The sequence below is a fragment of the Condylostylus longicornis genome, unplaced genomic scaffold (assembly GCF_029603195.1).
Source record: "Condylostylus longicornis isolate FDR11 unplaced genomic scaffold, ASM2960319v2 ptg000013l, whole genome shotgun sequence".
Lineage (NCBI taxonomy): Eukaryota > Metazoa > Arthropoda > Insecta > Diptera > Dolichopodidae > Condylostylus > Condylostylus longicornis.
In genome coordinates this window covers 12,475,448-12,501,830 of record NW_026577982.1, presented here as the reverse complement: position 1 = coordinate 12,501,830, position 26,383 = coordinate 12,475,448, and the positions used below count along the sequence as shown (strand labels likewise).

The following is a 26,383-nucleotide window of genomic DNA, read 5'->3' as shown; positions in this document are numbered from 1 at the left end:
CATCATAATAGATGATATTCACCATTTTGAAATCTTTAAACTGTTGCACCAATCTTTTCTGGCTTGCTCTCTCTCTTACAGGTAAAACATTTTTACAGGTAATTTAACTATAATAATAATAATACATAACCAAACTTGTGTATAATATACGAACTTGTTTTTCGTCCATCGAACTCACTTTTAGTTTAAGTTGAATAGGACGGTATTATACTACAAAATTTTGTTTCAATTCAATTTTAATTTTCTAATAATAATATAAATTTTATATAAAATTTATAATATTAAAAATATTTAAATTATATATAAAAGACAATTTAATTATTAAATAAAATATTATTTAATTTGAAATTTATGAATATTAATGAAAAAAAAAATTATGTATAAAATTTGGTTATTAAAAATCTTATTTGAAACTTATGCCCTGAATATACAACATACAAGTGCATATGTATGTATATACTATTATGGTGGTTAAATACAAAAATTGAGAATAAAATTGATTAAGAAAATTTTTAAGACAAGAAAAATATTTTTGATTGTTGAAAATAATTTAAAAATTTTGTGTTAAAACTTATGGTAAAATTGAAAATTTCATTAATAAATTTATTTTACAAACAAAATAAAATATGGTGCCAATAATATTAGTGATTAAATCTATATATACATATATAATATAGATAAAATTATAAAGACTGCAAACTATAAGTAAATTTTAAGTTTTTGTTCGCCCATAAGATATAGTGTGTATATAAATATATATAAAAACAAACAACTATACATAATATAAGAGTTTTTTTTTTTCAAATGGTTTTAAAACCACAGGAATGAAAATTTAGTGGACAAAATGGATAACGCTTATGTTAATATTGGTGCATTTTTTCAAACTTGCAAGGTATATAAACTTTTTAATTTTTGAACATTAATTTTAAAAGAAAATTTAAAAACCAGAAGTAAGAAATTGTTTTCTAATAACAATTTTAAATTAAAATTTTTAATAACATTTAATTATTTATAATTTATTTAAAAATTTTTATAATAAATTTTTATTTTGAATTAGGTGCTATGGCATTTAGATGCCTTTCGGAGATCATTTAGACAACTAAATAATCACACATGTTATGGTTCAGATTGCATTGTTTGCGCCTTAAAAGTAAGTAGAATTATTATAGGAATTTTAAGTTACAAATATAACAAATATTTTCTAACATTAATAGATTTTACTTCAATATATAATAATATTCAAAATAGAACAAATATTTAATTTGAAATATTTTGATTTTTATAAATATTGTTAAATTAAAATTGTTATTACCATAGCTGCCTAACTTATAATTAAATTTTAATTTAAGACATTTTATTCTCATTACTGACGGTATACATTCTAAGTTTATGAGAATAAGTTGCAACAGTGATTTTCCCGCCAACAGTTACAAATCAATGTATTTTAATTTCTCAAACTTATTGGAAATTTAATGTTTTTTATTTATTTATATTATCTATATTTCAATATTATACATCCTTAATGATCTTAGCTATACAGAAAATAAAAAAAAAACCAAGTATGAGAAAAATAGAGACACTAACGATTTTGAAAGGATATAGGTAGGTACAAAGATCAAATTGAATATGATATAGGGTGCTATTTATATATCTACGTATTATGGCTTATGTAAAGGGTTACTCAGACGTAACACATCTGATCGTTTGAGAATTTGATAGGGCTCAACAATAAAACAATTTTACTCTGTAATTTAGAAATCACGTTATTTTTTATAATTATAACGATTTGATATCGATAATATGCAATTATTACGATATTAAGAAGCGTTGGGGGAGAGGTTGGAGGAAGAAAATAGAAATAAAATAAATTGATAATTACTTATAATGGGTGAATCAAAGAACAGTGTATTCTTTGATAAAAGTCTTCAAATTTGGATTCTATAGAATTACATCTGACTATACTGAATTCGAATCTTGAAATTCATATTCCTATATTTTTTTTATATTTTACATCTAATGAGTTTTTTTAAATAAAATTGTCTGAATTCCAAATTTTAAAAAAAAACCGTTCGATCATCTCTAATTTATATACTGCATTTAAACTAATTGAAAATCTCATCCCTTCTAGATAATCACTAAAAGAATTGTACATGTTAAGCTCATTGTGAATCCAATAAAGTCACCATTTCCTATGGTTAGTGGTGCGACGGAGTCGTCATAATATATTCATACAAAGCAGTCCCAATTTTTTTTTCAAAATGAAGAAGAAGGGGAAACCGCGTAGTCGTTAACTTAAGTTGTTTTCGAAACGATTTTTTGTTTTGCGTCTGCTGAATATAGCATATATTTGAAAAATCTTTTACAATTCTTTCTACGCCTCTTGAAGAACCCTCTTCTCTATTAAAATTTTATATGCGTAAAAGAACATTTCATATTTAATAAATTTTATTTTTTTTGGAATACTTATACCTGTCACAAATTGGATTAAGGATACAAGGTACATTAAGATTTATGAACCTTTATTGTTAGAATACGATTCCCATGTGAAAAATTGAATATTTTTCAAAAAAAAAAAATCATTTTGAAAACAAGTGATTGTCACTTTTATTTACAAAATATATAAAAAAAAAAATTATATATGGGATATTCCTTAATTTTTTACCTGATTAACAATATTCCTTTATTTTACAAAAAAACGTGACTTTTTATGAGAATAAAATTGATTGTTCAGTGGTTTTTGAAACGAAAAACAGAAAAACCCAAAAAATACTGAAAATAGGTTTTTTTTTTTGTTTCTATTACAAATCGAAATGGTAGTTATATTTTTGTTTTCCAAGAAATTTATGTGATTTAACAAAAAGTAAAAATATTAGCAGTTAAATAACAAAATTTTGTAAAACGAAAAAGCATATAAGAGAGATACAATGCTTTCGAAGAAACCTTTTTCTTTCTGTTTTTTTTTATTTTTTTTTGTACCTTGAGTCAATAAGAAAAGAGCAGTCTGAGTACACACAATATTGTTTTTTTTTTTATAAGAAACAGAAAATCTTAAACTCTTCGAGTACAATTTATATGTGAGTGTAAGTGTATGCGATGAGAATGGATTAAATTTTAATTATGGCCACTTTTAAAAGACCATAGGGGAAAAAGTTTATTTTATAAAATAAAAATTTGTAGAGTTTCTGCAAATAATTTTTAATTTAAGATAAGAAAACCAAGAAATACTCAAGAGTTGAATTTGTGAGCATAAAACTAATTTTAATTTAATTGATGTTAATTTTTTTTACAATTCGATTAAATAAGCACTACAAGAAATAAATTTTTTAATTTAATTTTATCTAAATTTATTCTAATTTTAATATAAGCTTCAATGACTCCATTTAAATCCTCTTAAGTTTTCTTAAGATATAAATAAGACAACAACACCAACAACGAAATAAATATGTATAGGTAAAAATCCACCCATATATTGTGTGTACAATGATCAGTTAAAAAAAAGTTTCGTTAAATGCATCGAAAAATAATGTTAAAAATTATTATAAAGTAAAACTGAAATCTCTTAAAAATGTACAGTTACAAAAAAAACCATCTTATTTATGCCCAAAAAAAAAAAAAACTAAACTCACACAATCAAAAAAATCTTAAAATAAATAAAGAAGTTTACACAAGAGTTTATTTTTCTACAACGTTTACACTATTAAAGAAAATTGAAAGAAAAAAAAAAACCGGTTCTTAATCTACCTGTATAGTAATGAAGGTGTATATATAGTGTATAGTGTCTTGAAAAAAAACCTGTATTACTCACCTTTATTTATATATGTATATATATTTACATTATGTATGCATATGAGTATATTCTTTTATTTATTTCTTGTGTATTTCTTGTATATTATGCTTAACTCCTTTGCACAACTGTATGAGAACTTTAGTCTTTTCGAACATACATTAAAGTATGGATGCCCCGCGCAATTATAGTAACATTTTACAAGTATAATAATATTTTTTTTTTTTTTTTCTTTTTTTATTGTATGTCTTGTAGATAACAGTTTTTATATAATTTATCTACTAACATATAATATCCGCCATTTTTTTAAAGAAAAAGAAAATTTTTATCGAATAATTGTAATTAAATATAAATTGTGAATTAATTTTTAAATATTGTTATAATCGAATTTAAAAATTTTATTTTAAAAATAATTCTTAGATTTTTAAAAAGTGCATTTAAATGGAAAATAAATTAAAATGAAAATAAATTTATCGTGACTAATTTTATGTAGAGAGAGAAGAATTGTTGAACGTCTTAAAGTGTGAATAAAAAATTATTTAAGTGTGCTACTTTAAACACACACACACAAACTCATATATACTTGTTTAATATTTATATGCATTAAATATAAAAAGTATAATAGTTTAAGCTTAAAAAAAAAGTAAAAAATCAACAATAACAGCAACATTTCCTTAAACAAATAATAATGATTTTAATAGTAAAGAAATCAAAAGATTTAAGACGAAAACTTGTGTAGTGTTTTTATTACATATAAAGGATTTTCTATTCAAATTTGAACAACCGTACAATTTATTCTGGACATTTTCATTTTTTTTTTTTCTGTTCTCTCTAAATGGAATATAAAAAATATAAAATTAAAAATTATTTTATTTTTATAAATAAAATGCATGAAATTGTGAATTAAATTTTTAAAATTAACAATAAAATTAATTGTGATTTGTTAAAATTTATTTAATTAAAAAAAAAAATTTCTCATTATGATTAAATTTCGATATAAGAAAAAGGAATCGAAAAAATCAATTTTTCCAGTTTTATCAATTGAAAAACATGAAGAAGATAAAAATATTGATGAAAAACAAAGAACTTTATTAAGATCAAATAATAAAGAAACTAGCATAAATCAACAAAATTCTAAATCTAATCCAAGAAAAGATCCTATTTTAATTAAAAATGATTTAGTTGATCCAATACTAATTAAGAATGGAGAGAATAATTGCATAAATGTTGTTATAGTAAGTTTTTTTTGTTCTATAAGCTTTAATATTTTGTAGTATAATATACGTATACCATTTAGAGTATCTAAACTTTTTATATATACCTTCCTACACACATATATATGTACCGATATAAGCTGATCTTGTTACTTGTACTCTTGTATGTTAAAATACTCTTGAATTTGTATTTTTTTTTCTTGTATAATTTTACCATTATAATACAATGACTTCGTTAAGTGATTATATATAATCTATGTATATATGCATACATATATAAATATATACATATTTTAATTGATTTTTAATTGTTTTTTTTTTTTTGGAAAATTGATTGCAATTAAAGATGAAAAGTAATTTCTTCAAAAATAATTATTTTTAATTTGATAAATTAAAATTTTCTTATAATATAAAATAAATTTAAAAAACAATTAAACAAATTTGGGATTTGCTCATTGCTATTGGAAAAAAAATTGAGATAAATTGACCAGAATAACGAGAAACATACGCAAAATATTGCTTGCTTCGCTTACTGCAAGACTGTAATAACTCGAATTTGCTAGTTTTTATATTATTTTTTTATTTAAATTATAAAAAAACATTGATAACAAAAATCACAGATCAGAATGGATAATATACTTTTCATTCAGGAATTCAAGGGTGTTATTCACATTTGAAAACCGAATAAGAATGGGGAAAAAAACCAGTTAAGAAACTTCATAAGAAAACTAAAAATTAGAGCAGATGACAAAACGTTCATCTGTTAATTCTTTGCAATTCTGTAGAAATGCACTAATTTTTAATACCAGAAATATACAAAATTTGTGTCATTGTTAGTTAAGCAAGGAAGTCTTATTGAATAAAAATTTTTGCATTTTCCATTTTGGCCTTAAATGTAAAAAATTTGACTAATTGTTAATTAATTAATTATAAAATATCTTAGTTGTATAAAACTTATTAAATTCAATTCTGAAAATTTATTAACTTTATACTAAACATGAATATATAATTTTTTGCCTATGATTCTAATAAAATTTTTCACAAGTTGTCATACTTAAATTGGAAAATTAAATTTTTTGACTTAATACACTTTAATTTTTCAGCATTTAAACAACATATAATAATATGAATGAAAAAAAAATCAGTGATTGCAATATAAAAATTTTTAAAATAATCAATTCAAAAAAATATAATTTTTATTCAGTTTTATAAAAAGCAATTGAGAGTGAAGGGGGGAGAAGGAGAGAGAGTTAAAATCTTATTTAAATTATGTTTGAATAATATAAAAAATAACAGATTTTTAAAAAAAAATTTTTTTATATTCCAACATGTTAAAATAGAGAGCATAGTTGTACTCGTATTATAGAATTTAATGTTAAAACAAGTAAAAATAACAACAACAAGAAGAATTTTATTTTTAAAAATGAGAACGTGAAATGAATATTCAATAAAATATTAGGCTTGAACTACTTGTATATTAAAATCGTAAATGATTATGGTTATAAAAAAAAAATCACATATTTACATAAATACATAATAAAATATCTATATTTGTACATATGTATCACTTAAGTTGTTGTTTCTTTTTTTTCTTCTTAAAATGTTTAGTCATACTTCATATTTGTGATTATATAGAGGATTTTTTTTTCTTTCACAAACTCAATGTAGTTAATGACTTGAAGTGGGATAAAAATCTATATTTTTAAATTTTTTATATTTAATTTTATATACATACAAGTATGTAAGTGTACACATGTATATATATATATATATATATATATATATATATATGCGGAATAACTTTCTTGTATTGATTTTATAACAATAACTGAATGAAGGTTATAATAAGAAAAAATTAAATGATTTAAAATAATTTTCTAGATGAAAATTATGAATTGGACAAAAACAAAAAAAATTTTAAATTTTAACACTTAAGAGTTGATTATTTTGATTGTATGATTGTATGTTTGCATTATATAAATCAATTTTAATAAAAAAAAAAAATAAGTTAATAATCTATATTTAAGTAAAATATTGATTACTACATTTCGCAAGGCATTTCGCAGGGGCGAGCGAGGGTCTGTAATATCTTTCTCTCTCCCTCTTTTGTAATTTGAAACTATATGTTTAGTAGATATGCTCATTAATAGAAAAAACTTTAATATAATGCACAGTACGTGTTATAGTACTGGAATTGTATTAGATTGTATAATACATATAACAGTCTCTCTACCCTATATTTATAAATCTTTCAATATACATATAAGGTATAATTCAAAAGCCCAATATATGTTTATACATATGTATATAACCAATACATATAATAATATGTTTGGCCAAGATTTAATTTTAAGAATTAATTCTTAGTTCATTAATTAATACTGAACTTTTCTTAACTCTTATAACTCGTATGTTATATTCTTTTAAACTTAATAAACAAATGAAAAATGTAAGAAATTAAATTTTCTAACATAACATTTTAATAACAATTTTTAAATACCTCAATTGGAAATTTTCGTACCATAGATTAAGATAAAATATTGTGACGCAGTAAACAATTACTTCAGACGAAATGTGTTACACTATTACATATTTCGCATTTGGATACCCTACCTCCATGCACACCTAAAATTTTACAATTTAGTTAAAGCTGACAGTAAGCAAGACTGATTTGCTTCGATTTAATATTGGTATGATCAACAAAAGTTCTACATTGCAAAGACATTTTAATAAATAAATGCTAGTAAAATTAGATTAAAATAAAGTTATTTTTAAAAAAATATTACGAGTACTATTGCTAAATTATAAACTAATTTTTAAAACAAATTTATATTTTAATAGGAACTATTTCAACAACTTCAAAATAGTGCTGAACCATCTTTATGCCCGGAACAATTAAAACGTGCTTTACGAAATGGTCCGATGACCGGACGTCGTTCTTCACAAGGATGTTTAGGTGAAGCTGCAGAATATTTTGAATTACTTCTTCATCGTATTCATCTTCATTTATCATCGGAAGATGTTGATTCTTGCGAAACATTATCTTGTGTGCCACATCGTCGATTTGCTATGCGAGTAATCGAACAAAGCGTTTGCAAATGCGGAGCTAATTCGGAACAATTGCCTTTTACACAAGTATGTTTTTTATTCTAATATTTAAATTATTAAATTTTATTTATAATTTATAGAAGTGTAACTAGAAAAATTTTAAATTTTGTTCCTTAATTAATTATAATATTGCATTCCAATTTGATGTTGCATGTTGGCGTAAACAAATTTTTTATTTAATATTTTTTGTGTTTCAGATGGTACATTATGTTTCTGCTTCAGCCATAATATCACAAAATAATATCGCAGCACACAATGAACAGCATCAAACTTTTGGACAGCTTATACGTTCGGCTGGTAATATGGGAGACATTAGAGATTGTCCGGTATGTAAAAATACATATTACATTTATACATTTTTTTGAACCATATGTAATTATATAATTTTTTTTTATGTTTATATTTCAGAATTTGTGTGGAGCAAAAATAACAATATGTAGAACTCTTTTAAATAACCCAGATGTCGTTTCTTTAGGAATAGTATGGGATTCTGAATTTCCTCCCATGGAACATGTTAATAATATTTTAAATACTGTTGGAACTTCAATACAGTTATCTGATCTTTTCCATCGCGTTCTGGCACAAAATTGGGTTGAAAATATCAAATATGAATTAGTTGGGATGGTAACTTATTACTCGAAACATTATTCGACTTTCTTTTTTCACACTAAATTGAAGATCTGGGTTTATTTTGATGATGAAAATGTAAAAGAGGTAAGAATTGTTTAACTGAAATCAAACTATTAAAATAATTAAAATATTTTTTTTTCTCTCCCTCTGTTAGATCGGACCTAAATGGGAACATGTCATATTAAAATGCACTAAAGGTCGATATCAACCCTTATTATTAATTTACACAACATCACATTCTAATTTTCATATAAATGCTAAACAACCGCAACATATGCAAATTCAAGATGTTCTGCAGCAGCAATCGAGACGTGCAGTTACACCAAGTCCAGAAAAACCACATAGTGGATCAACGAGACGTGCCATAACACCGACTCCTTTAAGATCAGCTTCTGAATATCAAAACCTCAACATAATTCAACAAAAAATATTTGCTAAGCAAGATATTATTCAACCTACAGAAGAAACAGATTCCTATATTAGCCGCCGAACTGTGGAAAATGTATTAAATGCTCAATATCAAAATTCTTTGTTTGATAAAATTAATTCTGCTCATGTCTACGGTTCAATCAATTCTTCAAAATTTTCATCAGATAAATTTTCAGCAGATTTGATTACAACCGAACAGAAAAATCACCAAAATTTACATAACAATAAAAATAATGAATGGATCAATAATGGAAATACTCAAAACCGCAATGGAAAAAATATATTAAAAGATGGATTTACTGTTCCGGAGCATTTGAATCAACCGAGACGAAGAGATTCCGGGAACTGGAGTGGTGATAGAAATAGTGCTAGCTCTGCTTCATCAACAACTTTGGACAATCCTTATCTATACATAATGGGAAAACGAAACCCAATGTCGACGATGAGTTCTAATTCTCCCCAAAGTCCCGTTCGTAATGGGACAACAATGGCTTATGATGCAGGATATGATTCATTTTCGGTATCTTCTACAGATTCATATCCATCTAAACAAGCATACAATCAGCAAATGTTAGCTAAAATTCCAGAATTTGTTGTACTAACTGGAGATTGTGAGAGACTATGTAATGAGGCGGATCAATTGCTTGAAAAATCAAGATTAATGGAAGAGGCGCGTGATCTGGAAACGGCATTAGTCCTTTGTAACGCGGCTGCTGGTCGTGCTCGTGCTGCAATGGATGCTCCATACAGTAATCCACATACTATGACTTTTGCTAGAATGAAACACAACACATGTATAATGCGAGCTAGAAGCTTACACCGACGTATATTATTTGAAAAGGGAACTGAAATTGATTTCCACCAAGAAGGAAAACATTCTCGGGAAAACAGCAATAGTAGTGTCAAACACGTCCGCCAATCAAGTAAAGATAAAACTGAAGTAAATAAAAGTGCCGTAAAAAGCATAGAAATTTATGCGACATTACCTAAAAAGAAAGCCTCTTTCAAACCTCCCTTCGAAAGTGATCAAATTAAAGAATTTAACGAAATACAACCACAATCAAAACCCGAACGAGAAAGTCGAAGTATTTTTGGTAGAAGTAAAGACAAAGAAAAGCGAAGCAGAAGTGAAGATCGTAATAAATCTTCAAAAGAATTTTCCCTTGTAGAGCAAGGGCTCATAAATGCTAAAGACACCTTAAAGAAGCATAAAGAAGAAAAAGAAGAAAAAAAAGAAAAAGATAAATCAAATAAAAAGCAACATAAAATAAGACGAAAACTTCTAATGGGTGGCTTAATTCGAAGAAAAAATAGATCAATGCCCGATTTAACGGAAAACACGAATGTTGAAAATGATTCAGCCTTACAAAAGGAAAACTCAGTATTAACCCTTCAATCTGTTGACGATAGCTCAGTGGGCATTTTTGCTAAATCAAAAAATATGAGTGGCTATCTTTCTGAAGGGCATTTTGATCATAAGGATACTAACACTAATCCAAATTTAGAAAGATCAAGACTTATGCGAAAAAGTTTTCATGGAAGTAGCAGGCATTTAACAGTGGTGCCAAAGGTACCTCCTCCTCCACCTACAAGAACTAATTCTTCTTTAACTCAACAACAAGAAGAACCATGTTTGTACCACCCTTTTCATGAAGCCAATATGTCAAATATTTCTACAATGAGCTCTAATACTAGTATAAGTGAAGATTCTTGTCAGACGACAATAACAACCTGTGCACAAGTTCATCAAGAGCAGAGCCCATCTAAATATGAGGATTCATACTGTGTTGGATTAGGTAGTTCCTATAACAAAGAAAATAATTCAGAGCGATTAGAGAAAAATATTTTCGATGAACCAGATGGTAACAATGATCCTAATTTTGAGCTACCACCTTATCCTAGCCCACCCACTTCAATTTGCCATTCCCGTCAAGCTAGCGAAGATTTCCCTCCACCACCGCCAGATCTGAACCTTGAGTCATTGAATGAGCAAATAACAAAAATTCAACAACTTGAAATCAGTAAGCAAAAGTGCTATAATGATGCTGAAAAAATTGTTGGAGGTACCACAAGTATTTTAGCGCAACTACAGCAACGGCAAATTATAAGACAACAACAGCAAAATGATATCCCAGATCAAATTAATCGAAGCGATAAATACGTTACGTCTAATGTCCAATGGCTAAGAGATATGCAAGAGAAAGAGCCCGACATGAAAAATAAGACATCATTAGATATTGCGTATGATGTTTCTGGGAAGAATTCTATAAAGAAAGTAGACAAAATTAATTTGAAACCATCCGGCCAAATACCGAATTTTGAAAAGAAAACTAATGTTAAGCGCCATCAGCAAGAAATTGAACAAAATCGAACAAACGATGTTGACGAAGTAGATGGTTGCGGTTTGAACTTTAAAAGTACGGAATCCATGGTTAACGGATTTCAACACAATGTCCAAAATTCAATGTTAAAACCTAAGTATGTAGTTGCAGCAGGCCAAATAGCAGAAGAACTGCGAGAAGTTGAATTATTAAATCAAGTTCTCCAACAAACCTTAAATGGTTCAAGTGGAAAACTGAATCTATTGGCTAACAATATACCTGACACAGTTCATTGTCCCAATCAACAAGAAATAAGCTCACAAAAAACAAAAAAGAAAAATGTTTCATTCTGTGATCAAGTCACTTTAGTTGCCACAGCTGATGATAAAGAAGAAGAAGATTTCATTCCTAACCCAATTCTTGAAAGAGTGTTGCGCACAGCACAGAACAGTTCGAACGACAACACGAATCTTTCAGCATTTTTGTCTGACGATGTGGTGAAACAAAATCATCAATTACCCCAACAACAAAATGTATTACAGTTTGTTAATGAACAGCATTTCAGGTATTCAGGGGCAGTTCCTGCTAATATATCTCGTAATGAACACTTGCATCCAAATCACCAACTGAAATCTACACAGAACTTTTTAAACCCAATGGCTTCCATTACAAATCCTATTCTACCATCAAATAATCAAAATGCATACGCGTGCAGTATAAAGCAAAATTTAGCACTTCAAAATGATCTGCGCAAAAATGTGCAACAAGATATTCAGAGACGTCTAGCTAAAATGAAAGTTCAAAATGAACATTGCGGCAATATCGATGTGTTAACACATAACATGAGGGACCAACAAACTATTTCAAATGAAGATTTTATGACAAAAGAATTAATAAACGTCCCAAAAGCAAATTTGAACTTATCTGAAGATATAGTAGAACATCAGTTCAATAATTCGCAAAACAACTTAATGACAAATTCAAACGAAATGTTTAATGCTTCTATTGGGCATAATGGAAATGGTCAAAATCCTCAAACTGGAATGAGTCCATTGATGGGCTCAATTCAAAGTTATGCCTATCCTCCAGAAGCATTCAAACAAAAAACTAACCAGGCAATACCTTTGCAAAAATATACTCCACAAAACACAAATACACGCGTTAATTTAAATTGTATTCAAAAAAATCAAAAATCAAGCATGCCTTTTACGATACCACAAAAACATCCGTACCAGCATATTGAGAACAACATAAATGCTATTATAAATCAAGGGCAAATTATGAATCAAACTCAGAATGAAAAAATACGTTCAATGCAAACTCAAAAACAATTTGTAAATAATCAAAATATAGTAACATCTCGAGCTGTAGCAGCACAACACATGAATTTTAACATGAATTCTTCGAGGCAACCAATTGTAGATCCTCAAAATTCAATTGGACCGAATTCAATATATCAAAGAATCCCTGTACCACATGGCACACATGGTATCATAAATAATTCATCTTATTTTCCAAGACAAACTCATATAGTGCAATATACTCAAGCGATGAAACCAATACAAAAGAAAGTTAGCTTTGAACCTGGAACAAAAGGCGAGATGGAAAATGATGTTTCAGGTTTCAATGGAATACAAATGAATTCTCAAAATCAAATACACAATACTAACAATATCAATATGTCAAATATGGCAAATAATGCAGTTAATGTTACAGCTATCCCAACGCGGGTTTATAATAATGCAATTGTAAAGGCTTCAGCGAAAGCCAATGAATGCAACTTATGTCGTAAGAGACATATCATTGCTCCGGCTGTTTATTGCACAAATTGTGAATTTTACTTACAAAGTCTTAACGGCAGACGATGATAATCATTTGCCTTATCTATTATTTTATTTAATACAATAAAAAAATGATTATATTTAGTATAAGTAATAAATTAGAATTTTGTAATATTTTAGCATTTGTAATATTTACAACATGTTTAATGATTTTTTTACTTTAAATCTATAAGATGAAAATAAATTGTTTTCAAATTAAAAACTTTCTGTTTGATTTTATATTTTTTAATATTTTGATTTAAACCACTATTCAAAAATTTATATATTTTGTAACACTTACCTGCATACATTTAAGCATACATACATACATACATATGTACATCCCTACATATCTAATTACTTGTGTACCTACAATAGTAATTTTTCAATTTTAACCGGTTTTTCAACTTACATATAACTTTACTTATTAATTATTACAATTCTCCATATTAATAATAAAAACGAATTACCATAATTCTGTTAAAAAGACTTTTTTTAAAATTATTTAGGATTGTTTAGAGAAAATTTACACTTTCGAAAATTTGTGTAAGCATTTGTATCTTTGTCCAAACTGATTTGTACTCAGAAGGAAGACAAAAAATGAGTGAAAAAATTACGACTCACTTTTTCAATTTAAAAAAATTTACATATTAATTTTTATTTTCTACTGTTAATGCTTTCATATGCATAAATTTTGACCATCTTTCTTTGCCATCTTAAAGTAAAATTACATTTTCAAAATATTTAAATACATAAATGGTTACCTACATATCAATTTGCTTTTCTATAATGCAATCTAAAATTTCACTTTTTGTACTTTCTTCGAAATGAGCAGAAAAAACGCTACATGTTCACAGTTATAAGAAGTTAGTTTTAATAACTAATGGCAACCCTGATTAAAAATTCAATGAAATTAATAAAAATTTAGAAATGTCATACGACCTCATGCAAACTGCTTTGCTATTCTAGAGCAGAAGAGTAAGAATAATATATAATAATAAGTTTGTTAAAAAAGCTGTTTTTCCATATTTATCATTAAAATTAGATTTTTATTAGGAATGGCATCGCGTGGAATAACTAAAATATTTATTGGAAACTTGCCGTGGACAGTTGGGCATCGTGAATTAGTGTCTTATTTCAAGCAGTTTGGGAAGGTATTAAATGCTAATGTAGTTTTTGATAAAAGAAGTGGTCATTCTAAAGGTTATGGTTTTGTAACATTTTTAAATAAAAGTGCTTTAGACAATTTAGATAATAAAACAGTTCACCTTCTTGAGGGTAATAATCTGAATATTCAAAAAACAGAATAAAACTTTTAGTTCGTCGAAGGATACTAACAAATCCAAAATGTCTGATATTTCTCTAAGTGAAGATGAGGATGAATCTGGCAGTTCTGAAGTATTACACACAAAATTTAATAAAGCAGCTGATTTTATTCAAAAGCAACATTCAAATCTTGAACAAGACATTCTTTTACAATTATATGGATTATACAAACAGGTTACAAGCGGAAAATGTGATTCGCCGAAGCCAAGTATTTTTAATTTTCAAGCTAAAGCGAAATGGGAAGCTTGGAATAAACTTCAATTTACATCAAAAGAAGAATGCATGCAAAAATACATTGAAATTGTAGAAAAATTAGGTGCAGATCTTGAAGAAATTTCTAATTCGAGTGGAAATAAAACAAAAACACAATGGGTTTGCCATTCAGTACCGTTAATAGAAACCCAAGACACTAAAACCGATAGCTGTAAAACTATTTTTGATTACGTTAAAGAAGAAAATCTTGAAAAAGTAAAGATCTTTGTTAACGCAGACAATGTAAATCAATTAGACGAAACAGGAATCGGAATCATTCATTGGGCAGCCGATAGAAATTCTCTTGATATATTAGAATATATTATAGAACATTGTTCCGCAAATATAAATTTAAGGGATACTGAACAACAAACTGCGCTTCACTATGCGTCTAGTTGCGGACATAATAAATGTGTGGAATTTTTGTTAAAACATGGTGCAAATAAAGAACTGTCAGATGACGCTGGACAGACTTCCTTGGATGTCGCCTTTGACGAAAGTGTAAAATCATTAATATTAAGTTTTCAGTAATTAAAGATCCTAGTTTTTAAAATACAATTTAATTTGCATTTTTCTTTTTCTTAAATAAGAATCCAATCAAGAAAAGATTTTATATTAAAATTCGTAAATTTAAATCAAACAGAAATTTCAAATGGGATATTTATTCAAAAATTTTAATGAGGTATTGTCTGTTTTTTCGGTCTACATTTATAAGCATGAATATACACATAAATATGTGCGTAGTTTCTCACAAGTGCAGAAAGATCCGGTTAAGGATTCATTGAGAAAAAAGCAATCATATATGCGTGATTAGTTTTTAAGTTTTAAAAACTATGCTACAATACGCTAAATCTAAAATCTTAATATGCTAGCTCTTAGCACGTTGTAGTTTTTTACAATTGCAAAATAACAACTTGAAATTAGGAATTTAACGATGAAACAACTTTAATACTTTTAGCATGGGTTCTAATATGTACAGAATTATTTAGAATACTTGCGTAATATAAAATTATGCATATACCTTTTTAAATATGTAATATATAAAATAAAAATATTAATCCATCATTTGTATATATTTACATATATTAAACCCTTTAATATTAAATTTAGAACACTATAGGTTTAAGATCCTCTATAGGTTTCATATTTTTTGAATCTATTTTTTTACGGAACATCATTATCCAAATACTCTTCCTGTTCTTCGTCAATTTCCAAAGGAATTGTTGAATTATAATGTTCACCTAAGCTGTACATGTGCCTGTGATAAGTGATAACTAAGGTTGGTCCAATGTCTTTAGTACCTTCATCACACTCTTGAATTGTTGGCGGTCCTGTAGCTTGTAAAACTTCAATTCTAACTTTCAAAACATTAGAAATTGCACGAATTTCAATTTGTCCACCCCAAGTAGGCGCATCACGAATTTGATTGCAATAAATCTGAAACTCTTCATCAGTCATTAAATCTCCAGTGCCTTGACTAGTCATATAAAATATTAAAGTTTCTTTATGTTTTTCTATATAATTGGCAGTTTCGTTCCTGAGGTATTTAATTTGATCTTTTTGATGAATGCCTAAATCACCGCTACATTCCCACGGGCCAACTTCAAGTCCAGCCAAACTCATCTGATGACAAATGGCATTGTATAAGCAATCTCCATCGGAGGGAATAGAATATAATCTTAAACCACGTTTTTTTAAAATATCTTTGAGTGCTCGCATTTCTGTTGTTCGTGGACCATTTTTATACTGTCCTTCTTGTGCAGCAAGTTCTGCTTCCTTTGCCTTTTCCCTTTGAGCTTTTTTATCTCGACGCCTTTGCGCTTTCGAAATTCGAGTTTCTTGATTGGAATCATTATTTTCCAATTCGTTTATATCATTGCTGCAATTTTGTTCATTAGTAGTGTTGTCAAAAAGCTCTCCATTATTCGAAAGTTGGTTATTTTTGGCATTATTAACAGTATTTAGTTCATCCGAATGACGCTTGGCTAAGTCAGATTCTATCTTTGCGATTTCATCTAAAATTTCTTTCCGTTTCTTTTTGTCACCCTTAGAGGCACTCCTAAAAGCAAAAATAGATATAATAGTCTTACATTCCTTAACGAAAATTACATTTTTTATTATAAACATTTGATTCACAATTGTATGTATTACTTTTTCAAACTTTGAATTTTAGATTGCAGCTCTTTTTTTTCTTTCCTGTGGCGTAATGTTATTGTATTCTCATTATCATCTCCTTCAGACATTGCTTTCAACTTTAATGTTTGTCAAAATCACGCATAGTTAGTTTATCAGCAACTTATAAAAATGTGGAAGAATTTTTAGTATATAATAACTTAAATGAATTTATATATACAGATAATAGTAAGAGTTTGTAACATTAGATAAAAAACAGTATTCTACCGAAAGTGTAAGAAGTAGAAACTCACCAAAAGTGTTTAATTGTCCCAATAGTAACTTTTAAAATTACTACTTTAATTACAATTAGTCTTACTTGATTTTATTTTCTTAACTAGTTAACTTGCATTGTTAAACACCTCAATAACTTTAACTTAGAAGTTACATTTGGAATGAGACCCAAATGTTGCGTTGTCGCCTCGTATTGTAGTGAAAAATATGAAACATCAATGTCAAACACGTAAATATGCAGCTGCACGAGCATTGTTTATTGTCATAACCCTATATTGAATGAACAATTGATTTCATTCCCTCTGTGTAATAGTTTATACTGTTTTTAGTGGAATAGTTTCTAATTGGTGAAAACAACAGCACTTACTTGCGAATGTAATAATTTTAAATGAATTTAATTTGAAGAAAAATAAATAAGATATATTTTTATTTTAATGATAAATAAAAAAACTTAAAATTATAAAAAAAACTAAGTTAGTAATTTGAAGTTTATTTACGCTCTAGTCTGCCATTAGAAAAAACAAGTTTGTTAGCAATAAATTGCAAGGCTGCCGCGCATGCCATACTTTTTCACTTCCTGGTTATATTTGTATGTAACTTGACATAACAAAAATACCTGCGTGTTGCTGTCAACCGTGGTATCTACTATTATATTGACAACAAAAACTGTCATTTCATTTTAATTTGATACATTTAGAAGAAACATATGTATATTGAAGGTTTTACACCTTTCGGTTTTATCGACGATATCGATGGTATAAATATTACCTAATAATATTTATATACATATGTTATATATAGCTACATATATCAATAAAACTAATATTACGCTCACTTAACCAAATATTTTGAACGAACTCATGTTGCATACCGTGTTTATTTCGGTTTAACTTTAACGCTGTAAAAATATGATATTAACATTTTTATAAAACGTCAAAAACGATGATAATAACTACAGATGTGGCTGACGCGCAGCTATTTCTGTATTGTTATTGAAATGTTTATTTAAATGGGTAGATGTCGCAGTCATTTAGGAAATTCTTTATTAAACTTCAAATTTGGAGTTTGCAGTGAAACGAAGGACGAAACTACCAACGTTACTAAATGTAACGTTAAAAACTTTATACAGTTATACAGTATGGTGCTGGCACGCATGTAGAATATGATCTGTCAAAACTGTAAACAATCGATGACAACTTGTCTCATAAATTTTAAAATCGACAACTTGTTCGTGTTTACTCTTTGTACCGCTTTTATTATTGTGATAATTTAAGAATTTTAGTGTAAAATTTATTAGTCCAATTATAATATTTATAAATTTATACATATGTGCAACATCTTTTAAAAAAAATAATAATGAAACTTGGTTCTGAAAAAAAAATAATTTTTCTATATAAATCAGAAATTTGAAACTTGCACTGCTTATCCAGGAACACCTAGGTTATCTAGACCTACACCCGGAAACCAAAATTATGTAAGTAACGTAAAATAATGATATTTACGCACGTACCAAACCACTTAAATACATTTATTTATTTATGTAATTTTGAAAAAAAAAACGATTGTAGAAAAAATTTATAATCTTTAAAGTAGGTAACGTATAAAAAGACTATTTGACAAAGAAATGGCATAGATTAGAATTTCTCAACTAATGAATTAGGAAAAGAACTTTAAGTAAAACATACTCATATAACACATGCAAATTTAACCACCTTCTATAATTGTCATTACAAATCAACTTTATTAATGGATTTCAAAGTAAAGAAGCCATTCCGAAAGCCGAAAAAGATATAATTTTCATAAATTTGTCAGCTAATAAAATGCTCATCCTACTACAATAACAAAAGAAATAATCTCAACAAAGGTTTCATTTGAAGAATTAATTTATTATTTAGCATAAATAATAGTAAAGCACAAGTTTTGAATAAATCATCGGAATCAAATTTGGCAAACGAAAAAAAAACTCTTTAAAAAATGTTTGAACCATCCGAAAATTCTTATATTCTTAAACTCGCAAAATAAGGCAAGTCTTTGATAACATTTTGAAAGCATGGCAAATCTCCAACACATATTAGGACCAATTTGAATTGTGAATGTGAAACCGTTAGACTTACAATTGTATATTTATGTATCGACCTACTTTTATCAACAGAGAGACTTTACCTAAAAGAGGCACAATTTCAGTCCTACACTGGGTTTTGTTTTTGATAAATTTTTCGAGATCGAACAGCGTTTCGAAAAGTTTTATTGTACAATATAATTTTATATACTCAGATGTATATAAACAGTTCATAATACAGCTTTTATTTAATTTTACTACATCTGTAAATATTGCTTTTGATTTTGGGTGGAGAATGCTTATACATATTGAAGTTATGTATATCCATATATTGTAAGGCAAACATTTAATATGAAGTTATTATTCAATTAGAACAAAATCTTCTAATTTATGCTAGAAACACGTTTAAATTATGTAAATTACATTATGATATGAATAACAAAAAAGAAAAAATTAAATTTCTCTACAATGTAGAATATTAATGCATAATATTTTAATAAAAATATATAATATAATTTTTTAGAGAAAATATTAAAATCATATAGTAGCTTTTATAGGAAGCTTCTTAAAACAGAGAAATTTATATGATATGAAAATCATAACTAAGGCCAAATTAAAAATATACTTGTATAACACTAAAAAATTATTTTATAGAGAGTATGAAAGTGCTTTTTGCTGAGAAGGCAGAAGCACAGTTATTATTTTTCTCGTATAATATAATATTTTATAATATTATGCTGATTATACCTTACAATATCTACAATATTTTAATATTGAAAGAAATAAATTAAAGTATAGTGAAAAGCTTTTTTTTACACACACAAAAATCACATGCAAATGAAATCAATTCGATACTAACAAAGCAAAAAAAAAATCCAAAGCAAGTCGAACTATACGAAGCTGTTATTTAAAATTTATTTAGTATGTTTTTGGCGACTTTGCTAGGAAGTTTATATTTTTTTATAGTTCACGGTAATTTAATGTTACAATATTGTCTATAAATTACGTATTAAAAAACTGATGATTAGTCATTGTGAGTTTATGATTATTGTAAAAATAACATTATGACACAAGAAAAAGAATTTTAGTGTCAATTTTTTTTTTTATAGAATATAACAATATCTAAGTTAATAATTATTGGTGTAAATCCCAAAATAAAAAGGAATATAAGAATACTAATAGTACACTCAAATAATATTGTAATAAAAAAGTAAGAAAAAATAGAAAATTTAGAATTTATTAAGTGATTATTAAATATAAATCAGTTTGTATCATAAGGTACCTACCTACATAATAATAATTATTATAAAGTTTTAATGTCAAAACTATTAATAAAATAGAGATAGAGAGATAAACTATCACGATTTCCTATAACAATTGAAAAATACTTTTTACGTTTGGAGAGCATTACAAAAAAATTGCTGCTTTTTTTTTGTTTGAGGATACTAGGTCAATCATTTTGTGCATTGTGCATATTATAACGGTAAGTAATATTATTTTTTTTTTTTGTGCATATTAAGTTCAACCTATGATGTTCTTGTCCTAATTTTTGTCAACATTAAACTAGAAAAAATTAAATCATTTCTTTCAATTGAATTAATTTTTGGAAAATTAAAATCATTGCAATTATTATCGCCAAATTCTTGGAATATTATGTAGGTACTATGTATAGTTTCTCTAAAAATTTCAAATATCTTTTTTATGAATTTCTAATAATGTAAATAATAGTCTAGTATAATAGGTAAACAACAAGATAGTCGAATAATATTTTATATGAAATAGCCTTGCTTTATGAAAATATTACTTGGTAATTTTTTTTATTTCATATAAATATAATTTTTATTCAAGTACGTACTCTATATTATGATATTATTCTATAAATAATTTTTGACGGAAAAAAAAAATATTCTCAAGCTTTAAATCATATAATGAGAATAGTATAGTAGAGGCTACACGTAGAAAATATTGAATAAAAAAAAATTATACAGAAATATAATATCCACCCTTCTACTATATATAGTATAAAAAGAATATATAGTGAAAGCACTATCAGAAGTTTTATAACACTATCCTTTTTTGAAAAATTCTTGTAGGTACGGTTTTTCTTTGTTTTTTCGATTTTTTTTTTTATTAATTGGGTTAGTATATTTTAGTTTTGTGAATTTTTTCGCAAAAACATTTTATTTTACTTTTTTTTTTTTGAAAGGAAGCTTTAATAAAAATGTTTTATTTTTGATATACTTGTATATATATATATATATTTTTAATATTAATAAAGTTCACATTCTTATAGTGCAATATAAAATTTCAAGCATATTATTAAAATTTTAGTTTTTTAAAATCAATACATAATAATCATACACTACAATTTAATTTAGGTTAAAAAGTTAAATGAATCTTGGTTCCAGAAAACTAAGCAAAATATTTATAATTAGTAAAATTTTTATATTAGTAAAATATTGTTTAAATAGGAAATTAATAAGAAAATATTTTAATAGTATATCATCGGAAATACATAAAATGTAATAGTATAGTTGGAATTCTATTGGCCTTAAGCTAAATAATAATTGCCGTATTATTGAAAAGAAAATACAAAATTAAGTAACAGAAAAAAATAAAATGATTTTTATATTTTTGCAAAACCTAATCATACAACACTATTGGCAAAGTTTAAAAAAAAACATCTGATAATATGGAATGGAAACGCTAGTAAAGCATGATATGAATATGTTAAAAAAAAATTCATCCAAACCGGTTTATACAATAAAGGTAAACCATGAAAAAAAGCTCTTTTTTTTTAATATGCTGTACACATAAGATATCTACGTAAATATCAATAAAATGTCTTAATAAAAATCTATATTTTTTTTTTGTTTTTAAGTTTCTAAATTTTCTATTTTAATCTTAGACTTTAATATTATTTATTATTATAATATATAATGTACAGGTACATGATATAGATATTATCATTGTTTAGGATTTAATGATTTTACATAGATACATGCTTTCATATATATATATATATATATATATGTATATAATTTATGTGCGTTTTCTTATCCTTGTAATATAATATAGAAATTAATAAAGTTTCTATATGTATATGTATAGTAGAATTCTCTATTTTAATTAAGTATATGCCTTAATTAATTAGAACATTTTTATTTTAAAAATGTCAAATTTGACAAATTTTTAATTATTGTTTCAAAATGTACTAAAATATTTGTACAGTTGTATAATTAAGAAACAAAAGGAAAACAATTTACGGTATCATCTTCCGACAAAAAAATCAATATATGCAATATTATATAGAAAAATTATCGGAATATTTTGTAATAGTTTGAATTTTAAACACCATATATCATACTAGTTACATAGTGCTTATCTTATATTATATATATATATAGTATATTTTTGTGATATTATACATGTATAGTATGTGCACTATAGGAATTTGCGATTAATTTTAAAAATTTTTAAGCTTTTAATTTGATAATCTTATATTTTATATTAGATCCTTGAAAATTAACAGGAGTTGCAATTTTTATTATATTATTATTATATTTTGGAGAATTTTCAAAAAAATAAATTAAAAACCAAGGACTAACATACATTATGGCTTTAGGTCATAATCTCTCTGCTATGTAGCATATGCTTTTCAAAAAAAAAAAAAAAATAATTTTTTTTTTTTAAATTAAAACTTTAAAACCATACTTTCATCGCACACATCATTAAAAAAAAAAAATTATTATAGTTAAGTCACATACCTATATATGATACATGCATTCATGCATACATACTATACATACATATTTATTGTATATAATAAAAATATTTGTTAAAAATTCATATATAGTGTTTCATCTACTCACATATATCCTTACTGTATAACAAAGAAATTCTTTTGCCCATTGTACGATTATACATAAATATGTAAATAAATGTATGTATGTATAAAATGCATGTTTTTGGTTACAGAACAAAAAAAACAGAAAAATAAAAACAAAATTTTTTTTCTGAAATCTCTCGAGAAGAATATATTTTTCATATTTACTGCAAATCGCTGTGACAATGGGGGAGATTTAGAATATTATGTAGAATATGGAGCGTGTATATACATATATAATTATACATGTATAATTATTGCACATATAAGGTATATGTTTATATATCTAATATATTGAATCATATGTATTAGAAAATTTTTTTTATATATGTTTGTATGTTTAATGTATAAAACATATATTATTTTGTAAAATCAGAAAATTTCAAAATATTATGCACGTTAATATATTTGTATGGATGTACATTCACTTGTATTGCAAATATAAAAATATTTTAATATGTATAATTTATACATACATTTAATGCATGTTACAAAATAATATAAGGAACTTAAAATATGTATATTTATGTATGCATATATCTACATTTTAAAATTAATGTTATACTACATACATTTTTATTGTGTGGTAGCAATATAAGGTATAGGTGTAGTTCGTTCGTTCTATGTTGAAAAATAAATCTACTACAATGCAAAAAAAAAACTTAAAAAACTCAAACTATAGAATTAGAGTTATTTTTTTTTCTATTCTTTTATTCTAACTATTTTTATTTTTGAAGAATATTTGGAAACCTGTGAGTGATAAATAAAAAAAAATAAAAAGAGATATTATATGTTAAGTAAAAAAAAAAGAAAGAGGAAAATACATAAATAAATAGAAAGAAATGGAGAGAGGAGGGAAGGGAGTTGAGAAACAAAAATAATGTTTTTTTGTAAAAACAGAGCACTTGGTTTTGTCATATTAAAAAATTCAAAAATTCTTTAGTTTAACAACAGCAACAATAACAATAACAACAAAAGTACCTACCAGAATCCTTCCTGGAGAGTTTTTTCTTCTCTATTTTTCCTATTTTTTAACTTGTTCAGCCTGGTTTGTTATATTATTTGATAGTTAGTTGTTGTGTTCTTGTGCGGAAAAGCCATTGAAGTTGAAATCATTCCTATTATCATTAAAACTAAGTGCAATAACTTTCTTTTTTTCTGTTTTTTGAATTTTTCTTTTTTTTTTTTTTGATTTTTTTCTCTCATTCAGGAAGTAAATGAAATACAGACAGTAAAACAGAGAGTTGCTTCAGTTAAAAAGCAAAATAAAAAATAAAACGAACATTTACACACCATATTTATGATGGTATATGCTTACATACATTATACTGTGATGATATCAAAATATAATATGCAAGCAAAACATTATTATATAAAAAAAAAAAGAAAAAGAATGTATCCTTATATGTTATTCAAAAATAATAATAATAATAATAAAATCAAAAAACATTCGTTATGACTAATGAGACTTATTTTTATTTTTATTATGCTTCATTAGGATACTTAAAGTGGGAATATAGAACACGCATGTAAAATGGAGATGCAAAAGGTTTTTCTTCTCTCTTGTTTTTGTTTTTTAAGTTTTTTGAATAAATTTTATTAAATATTTTTTTTTTGTATACATACGTTTGTATATATGCACTTGTCATATTGTATAAGCGTATAAAATGAAAGCTAGCTTCTATATGAAAATTTTTTTTTTTAGTATTAAGAAGAGACTTATTTTTCATAAATAAAACAAACCAAAACAATAACAAATAAACGAAGGAAAAAGATGACTAGTTCAGAAATAATGTTCATTTAAAAAACTGAATTTTATTAATGTCTCTTTCTTAAAGTTTCACATTTAAATAAATAAGGCAAAAAAAAAACCACAAACAAAAGCGAAAATAGCAAAACGATTAGAAACATAAAAAAAATTTCCTACTTTTTTCGGGATAGATTTAAAAAAAAAAAATATTTTTTCCTCCTTCATGAAAGCCAAAATCTGTTTTAAAAAATCTATTTTATTTCGTTCGTTTCATAAGTATGTACATACATATATATTGCACATACAACATAATAAAACTTCATGCAAAGTTTTCATTTTATTTATACGTACAGAATATACAAATCGTGAGACATCCATTTTGCGGGCTAGGACAAATGAAGCACTTACTTTGCAAAAATGAATGCATTTTGCTTACAATTTTTTACTTAACTATGAAAGCATCTGTTTTAGAGAGAATAGTTGTATGCAATACAAACCAAATGACAAAGCACACACAAGCACTATGAACTTTTTTTTGTTCATCTACAAAACCATGTCATCTGTTGATGGCGTCAAAGCAACTTGAATTATATGACATGGCTTGTTTTATGACTTTTGCAAAATGGATATCACGTAATCAGTACATTAAAATATACCATCGTTTATGATATCAAAGCAGGCTAAGATTTTGATTTGGAATTGGCAAAGAAACTTGGCCAAGTATAGAAATTCTGCAAAAAATTATTTAAATCCCTGTATCTTGAAAATCCGTTAACATCTAGAGTTGATATCTAATTTCAAATAGAAAATTTTGCTAAATTTCGATGTCCCTAATGATAGTGTATGATGAAGCATTGATTACTGAAACACTCTGTATATTATATACATTGCATACATTTATGCATTTTTAATTAAAAATTTTAATGAAATTAAATATTTTATATACATAAATAAATGTGAATGTAAACAAGTGTATATAATATTCGGGATATATGTACATACATATATGATTAAAGTTTCTTTAATTTTGGTATTTTGTTGTCGTTGTAATAATATAGACAAAAAATGGAAAAAAAAATTGCATTTTTCAAATTTTTTATCTCTATTTAAGAATATTATAATCATAATGATATAAATATTTATGTACTTATATAATATGTATATGTAAATTATAATGACACAATATAAATTAAAAAAAAGACATAATATAATTTTCATTTCTTAAAAATTTTTAGACATATACTTAGTTAGTGGTTTTATTTATTTTTGACAACATTATTCTCTAAATATTCTCTTTAAAAAAAAAATGCAGTTTTGTAGTTTTTATGTTGCTGCTTCCTTTTTTGCTACATAAAAAAATTTTTAAAGTAAATAACATAAGTTTATTTTTAACTCATT

The 26,383-nt window shown here is 25.8% G+C and overlaps 5 protein-coding genes across 6 annotated transcripts in view; 4 read left to right on the top strand and 1 right to left on the bottom strand.

Moving 5' to 3' along the window:
- Positions 1 to 782: 782 nt before the first annotated feature.
- Positions 783 to 13,516, top strand: LOC129605378 (uncharacterized). 2 transcript variants are annotated; one of them, XM_055515098.1, is made up of 6 exons: positions 783 to 892; positions 1,058 to 1,150; positions 7,840 to 8,133; positions 8,304 to 8,432; positions 8,515 to 8,820; positions 8,891 to 13,516. In XM_055515098.1, exons 1-6 carry the CDS (start codon positions 845 to 847, stop codon positions 13,352 to 13,354), a joined length of 5,334 nt encoding a protein of 1,777 aa, XP_055371073.1. In that variant the 5' UTR covers positions 783 to 844; the 3' UTR covers positions 13,355 to 13,516. The 2 variants fall into 2 exon arrangements, with proteins under 2 accessions (XP_055371073.1, XP_055371072.1); XM_055515097.1 differs by lacking the exons at positions 783 to 892; positions 1,058 to 1,150 and adding an exon at positions 4,757 to 5,019.
- Positions 13,517 to 14,235: 719 nt separating this feature from the next.
- Positions 14,236 to 14,616, top strand: LOC129605447 (uncharacterized). Its single transcript, XM_055515222.1, has 2 exons — positions 14,236 to 14,284; positions 14,352 to 14,616. Exon 2 carries the CDS (start codon positions 14,365 to 14,367, stop codon positions 14,614 to 14,616), a length of 252 nt encoding a protein of 83 aa, XP_055371197.1. The 5' UTR covers positions 14,236 to 14,284; positions 14,352 to 14,364.
- A 37-nt stretch (positions 14,617 to 14,653) lies between these two features.
- Positions 14,654 to 15,442, top strand: LOC129605446 (acyl-CoA-binding domain-containing protein 6-like). The gene has a single exon (XM_055515221.1). The coding sequence runs from the start codon at positions 14,654 to 14,656 to the stop codon at positions 15,413 to 15,415; it is 762 nt and encodes a 253-aa protein (XP_055371196.1). The 3' UTR covers positions 15,416 to 15,442.
- A 490-nt stretch (positions 15,443 to 15,932) lies between these two features.
- Positions 15,933 to 17,471, bottom strand: LOC129605487 (deubiquitinase OTUD6B). Its single transcript, XM_055515271.1, has 3 exons — positions 17,311 to 17,471; positions 17,036 to 17,179; positions 15,933 to 16,943 (listed from the first exon to the last, which is right to left on the bottom strand). Exons 2-3 carry the CDS (start codon positions 17,125 to 17,127, stop codon positions 16,049 to 16,051), a joined length of 987 nt encoding a protein of 328 aa, XP_055371246.1. The 5' UTR covers positions 17,128 to 17,179; positions 17,311 to 17,471; the 3' UTR covers positions 15,933 to 16,048.
- Positions 17,472 to 20,265: 2,794 nt separating this feature from the next.
- Positions 20,266 to 26,383, top strand: part of LOC129605311 (loricrin) — a 40,127-nt gene continuing 34,009 nt past the window's right edge. The window contains exon 1 of the mRNA XM_055514992.1: positions 20,266 to 20,832. The gene's annotated coding sequence lies outside the window, so the exon portion shown is untranslated. The remainder of the gene's footprint in view (positions 20,833 to 26,383) is intronic.

What these genes read in the sequence shown, in the direction of transcription:
- LOC129605487 (XM_055515271.1), bottom strand. Translation starts at nt 17,127, where the DNA reads ATGTCTGAAGGAGATGATAATGAGAATACAATAACATTACGCCACAGG. An exon ending in AAAATTCAAAGTTTGAAAAA is followed by an intron (nt 16,944 to 17,035) that starts GTAATACATACA and finishes TTTTGCTTTTAG; the next exon opens with GAGTGCCTCTAAGGGTGACA.
- LOC129605447 (XM_055515222.1), top strand. Translation starts at nt 14,365, where the DNA reads ATGGCATCGCGTGGAATAACTAAAATATTTATTGGAAACTTGCCGTGG.
- LOC129605378 (XM_055515097.1), top strand. Translation starts at nt 4,765, where the DNA reads ATGATTAAATTTCGATATAAGAAAAAGGAATCGAAAAAATCAATTTTT. An exon ending in AACAATTGCCTTTTACACAA is followed by an intron (nt 8,134 to 8,303) that starts GTATGTTTTTTA and finishes TTTGTGTTTCAG; the next exon opens with ATGGTACATTATGTTTCTGC. An exon ending in GAGACATTAGAGATTGTCCG is followed by an intron (nt 8,433 to 8,514) that starts GTATGTAAAAAT and finishes TTTATATTTCAG; the next exon opens with AATTTGTGTGGAGCAAAAAT.
- LOC129605446 (XM_055515221.1), top strand. Translation starts at nt 14,654, where the DNA reads ATGTCTGATATTTCTCTAAGTGAAGATGAGGATGAATCTGGCAGTTCT.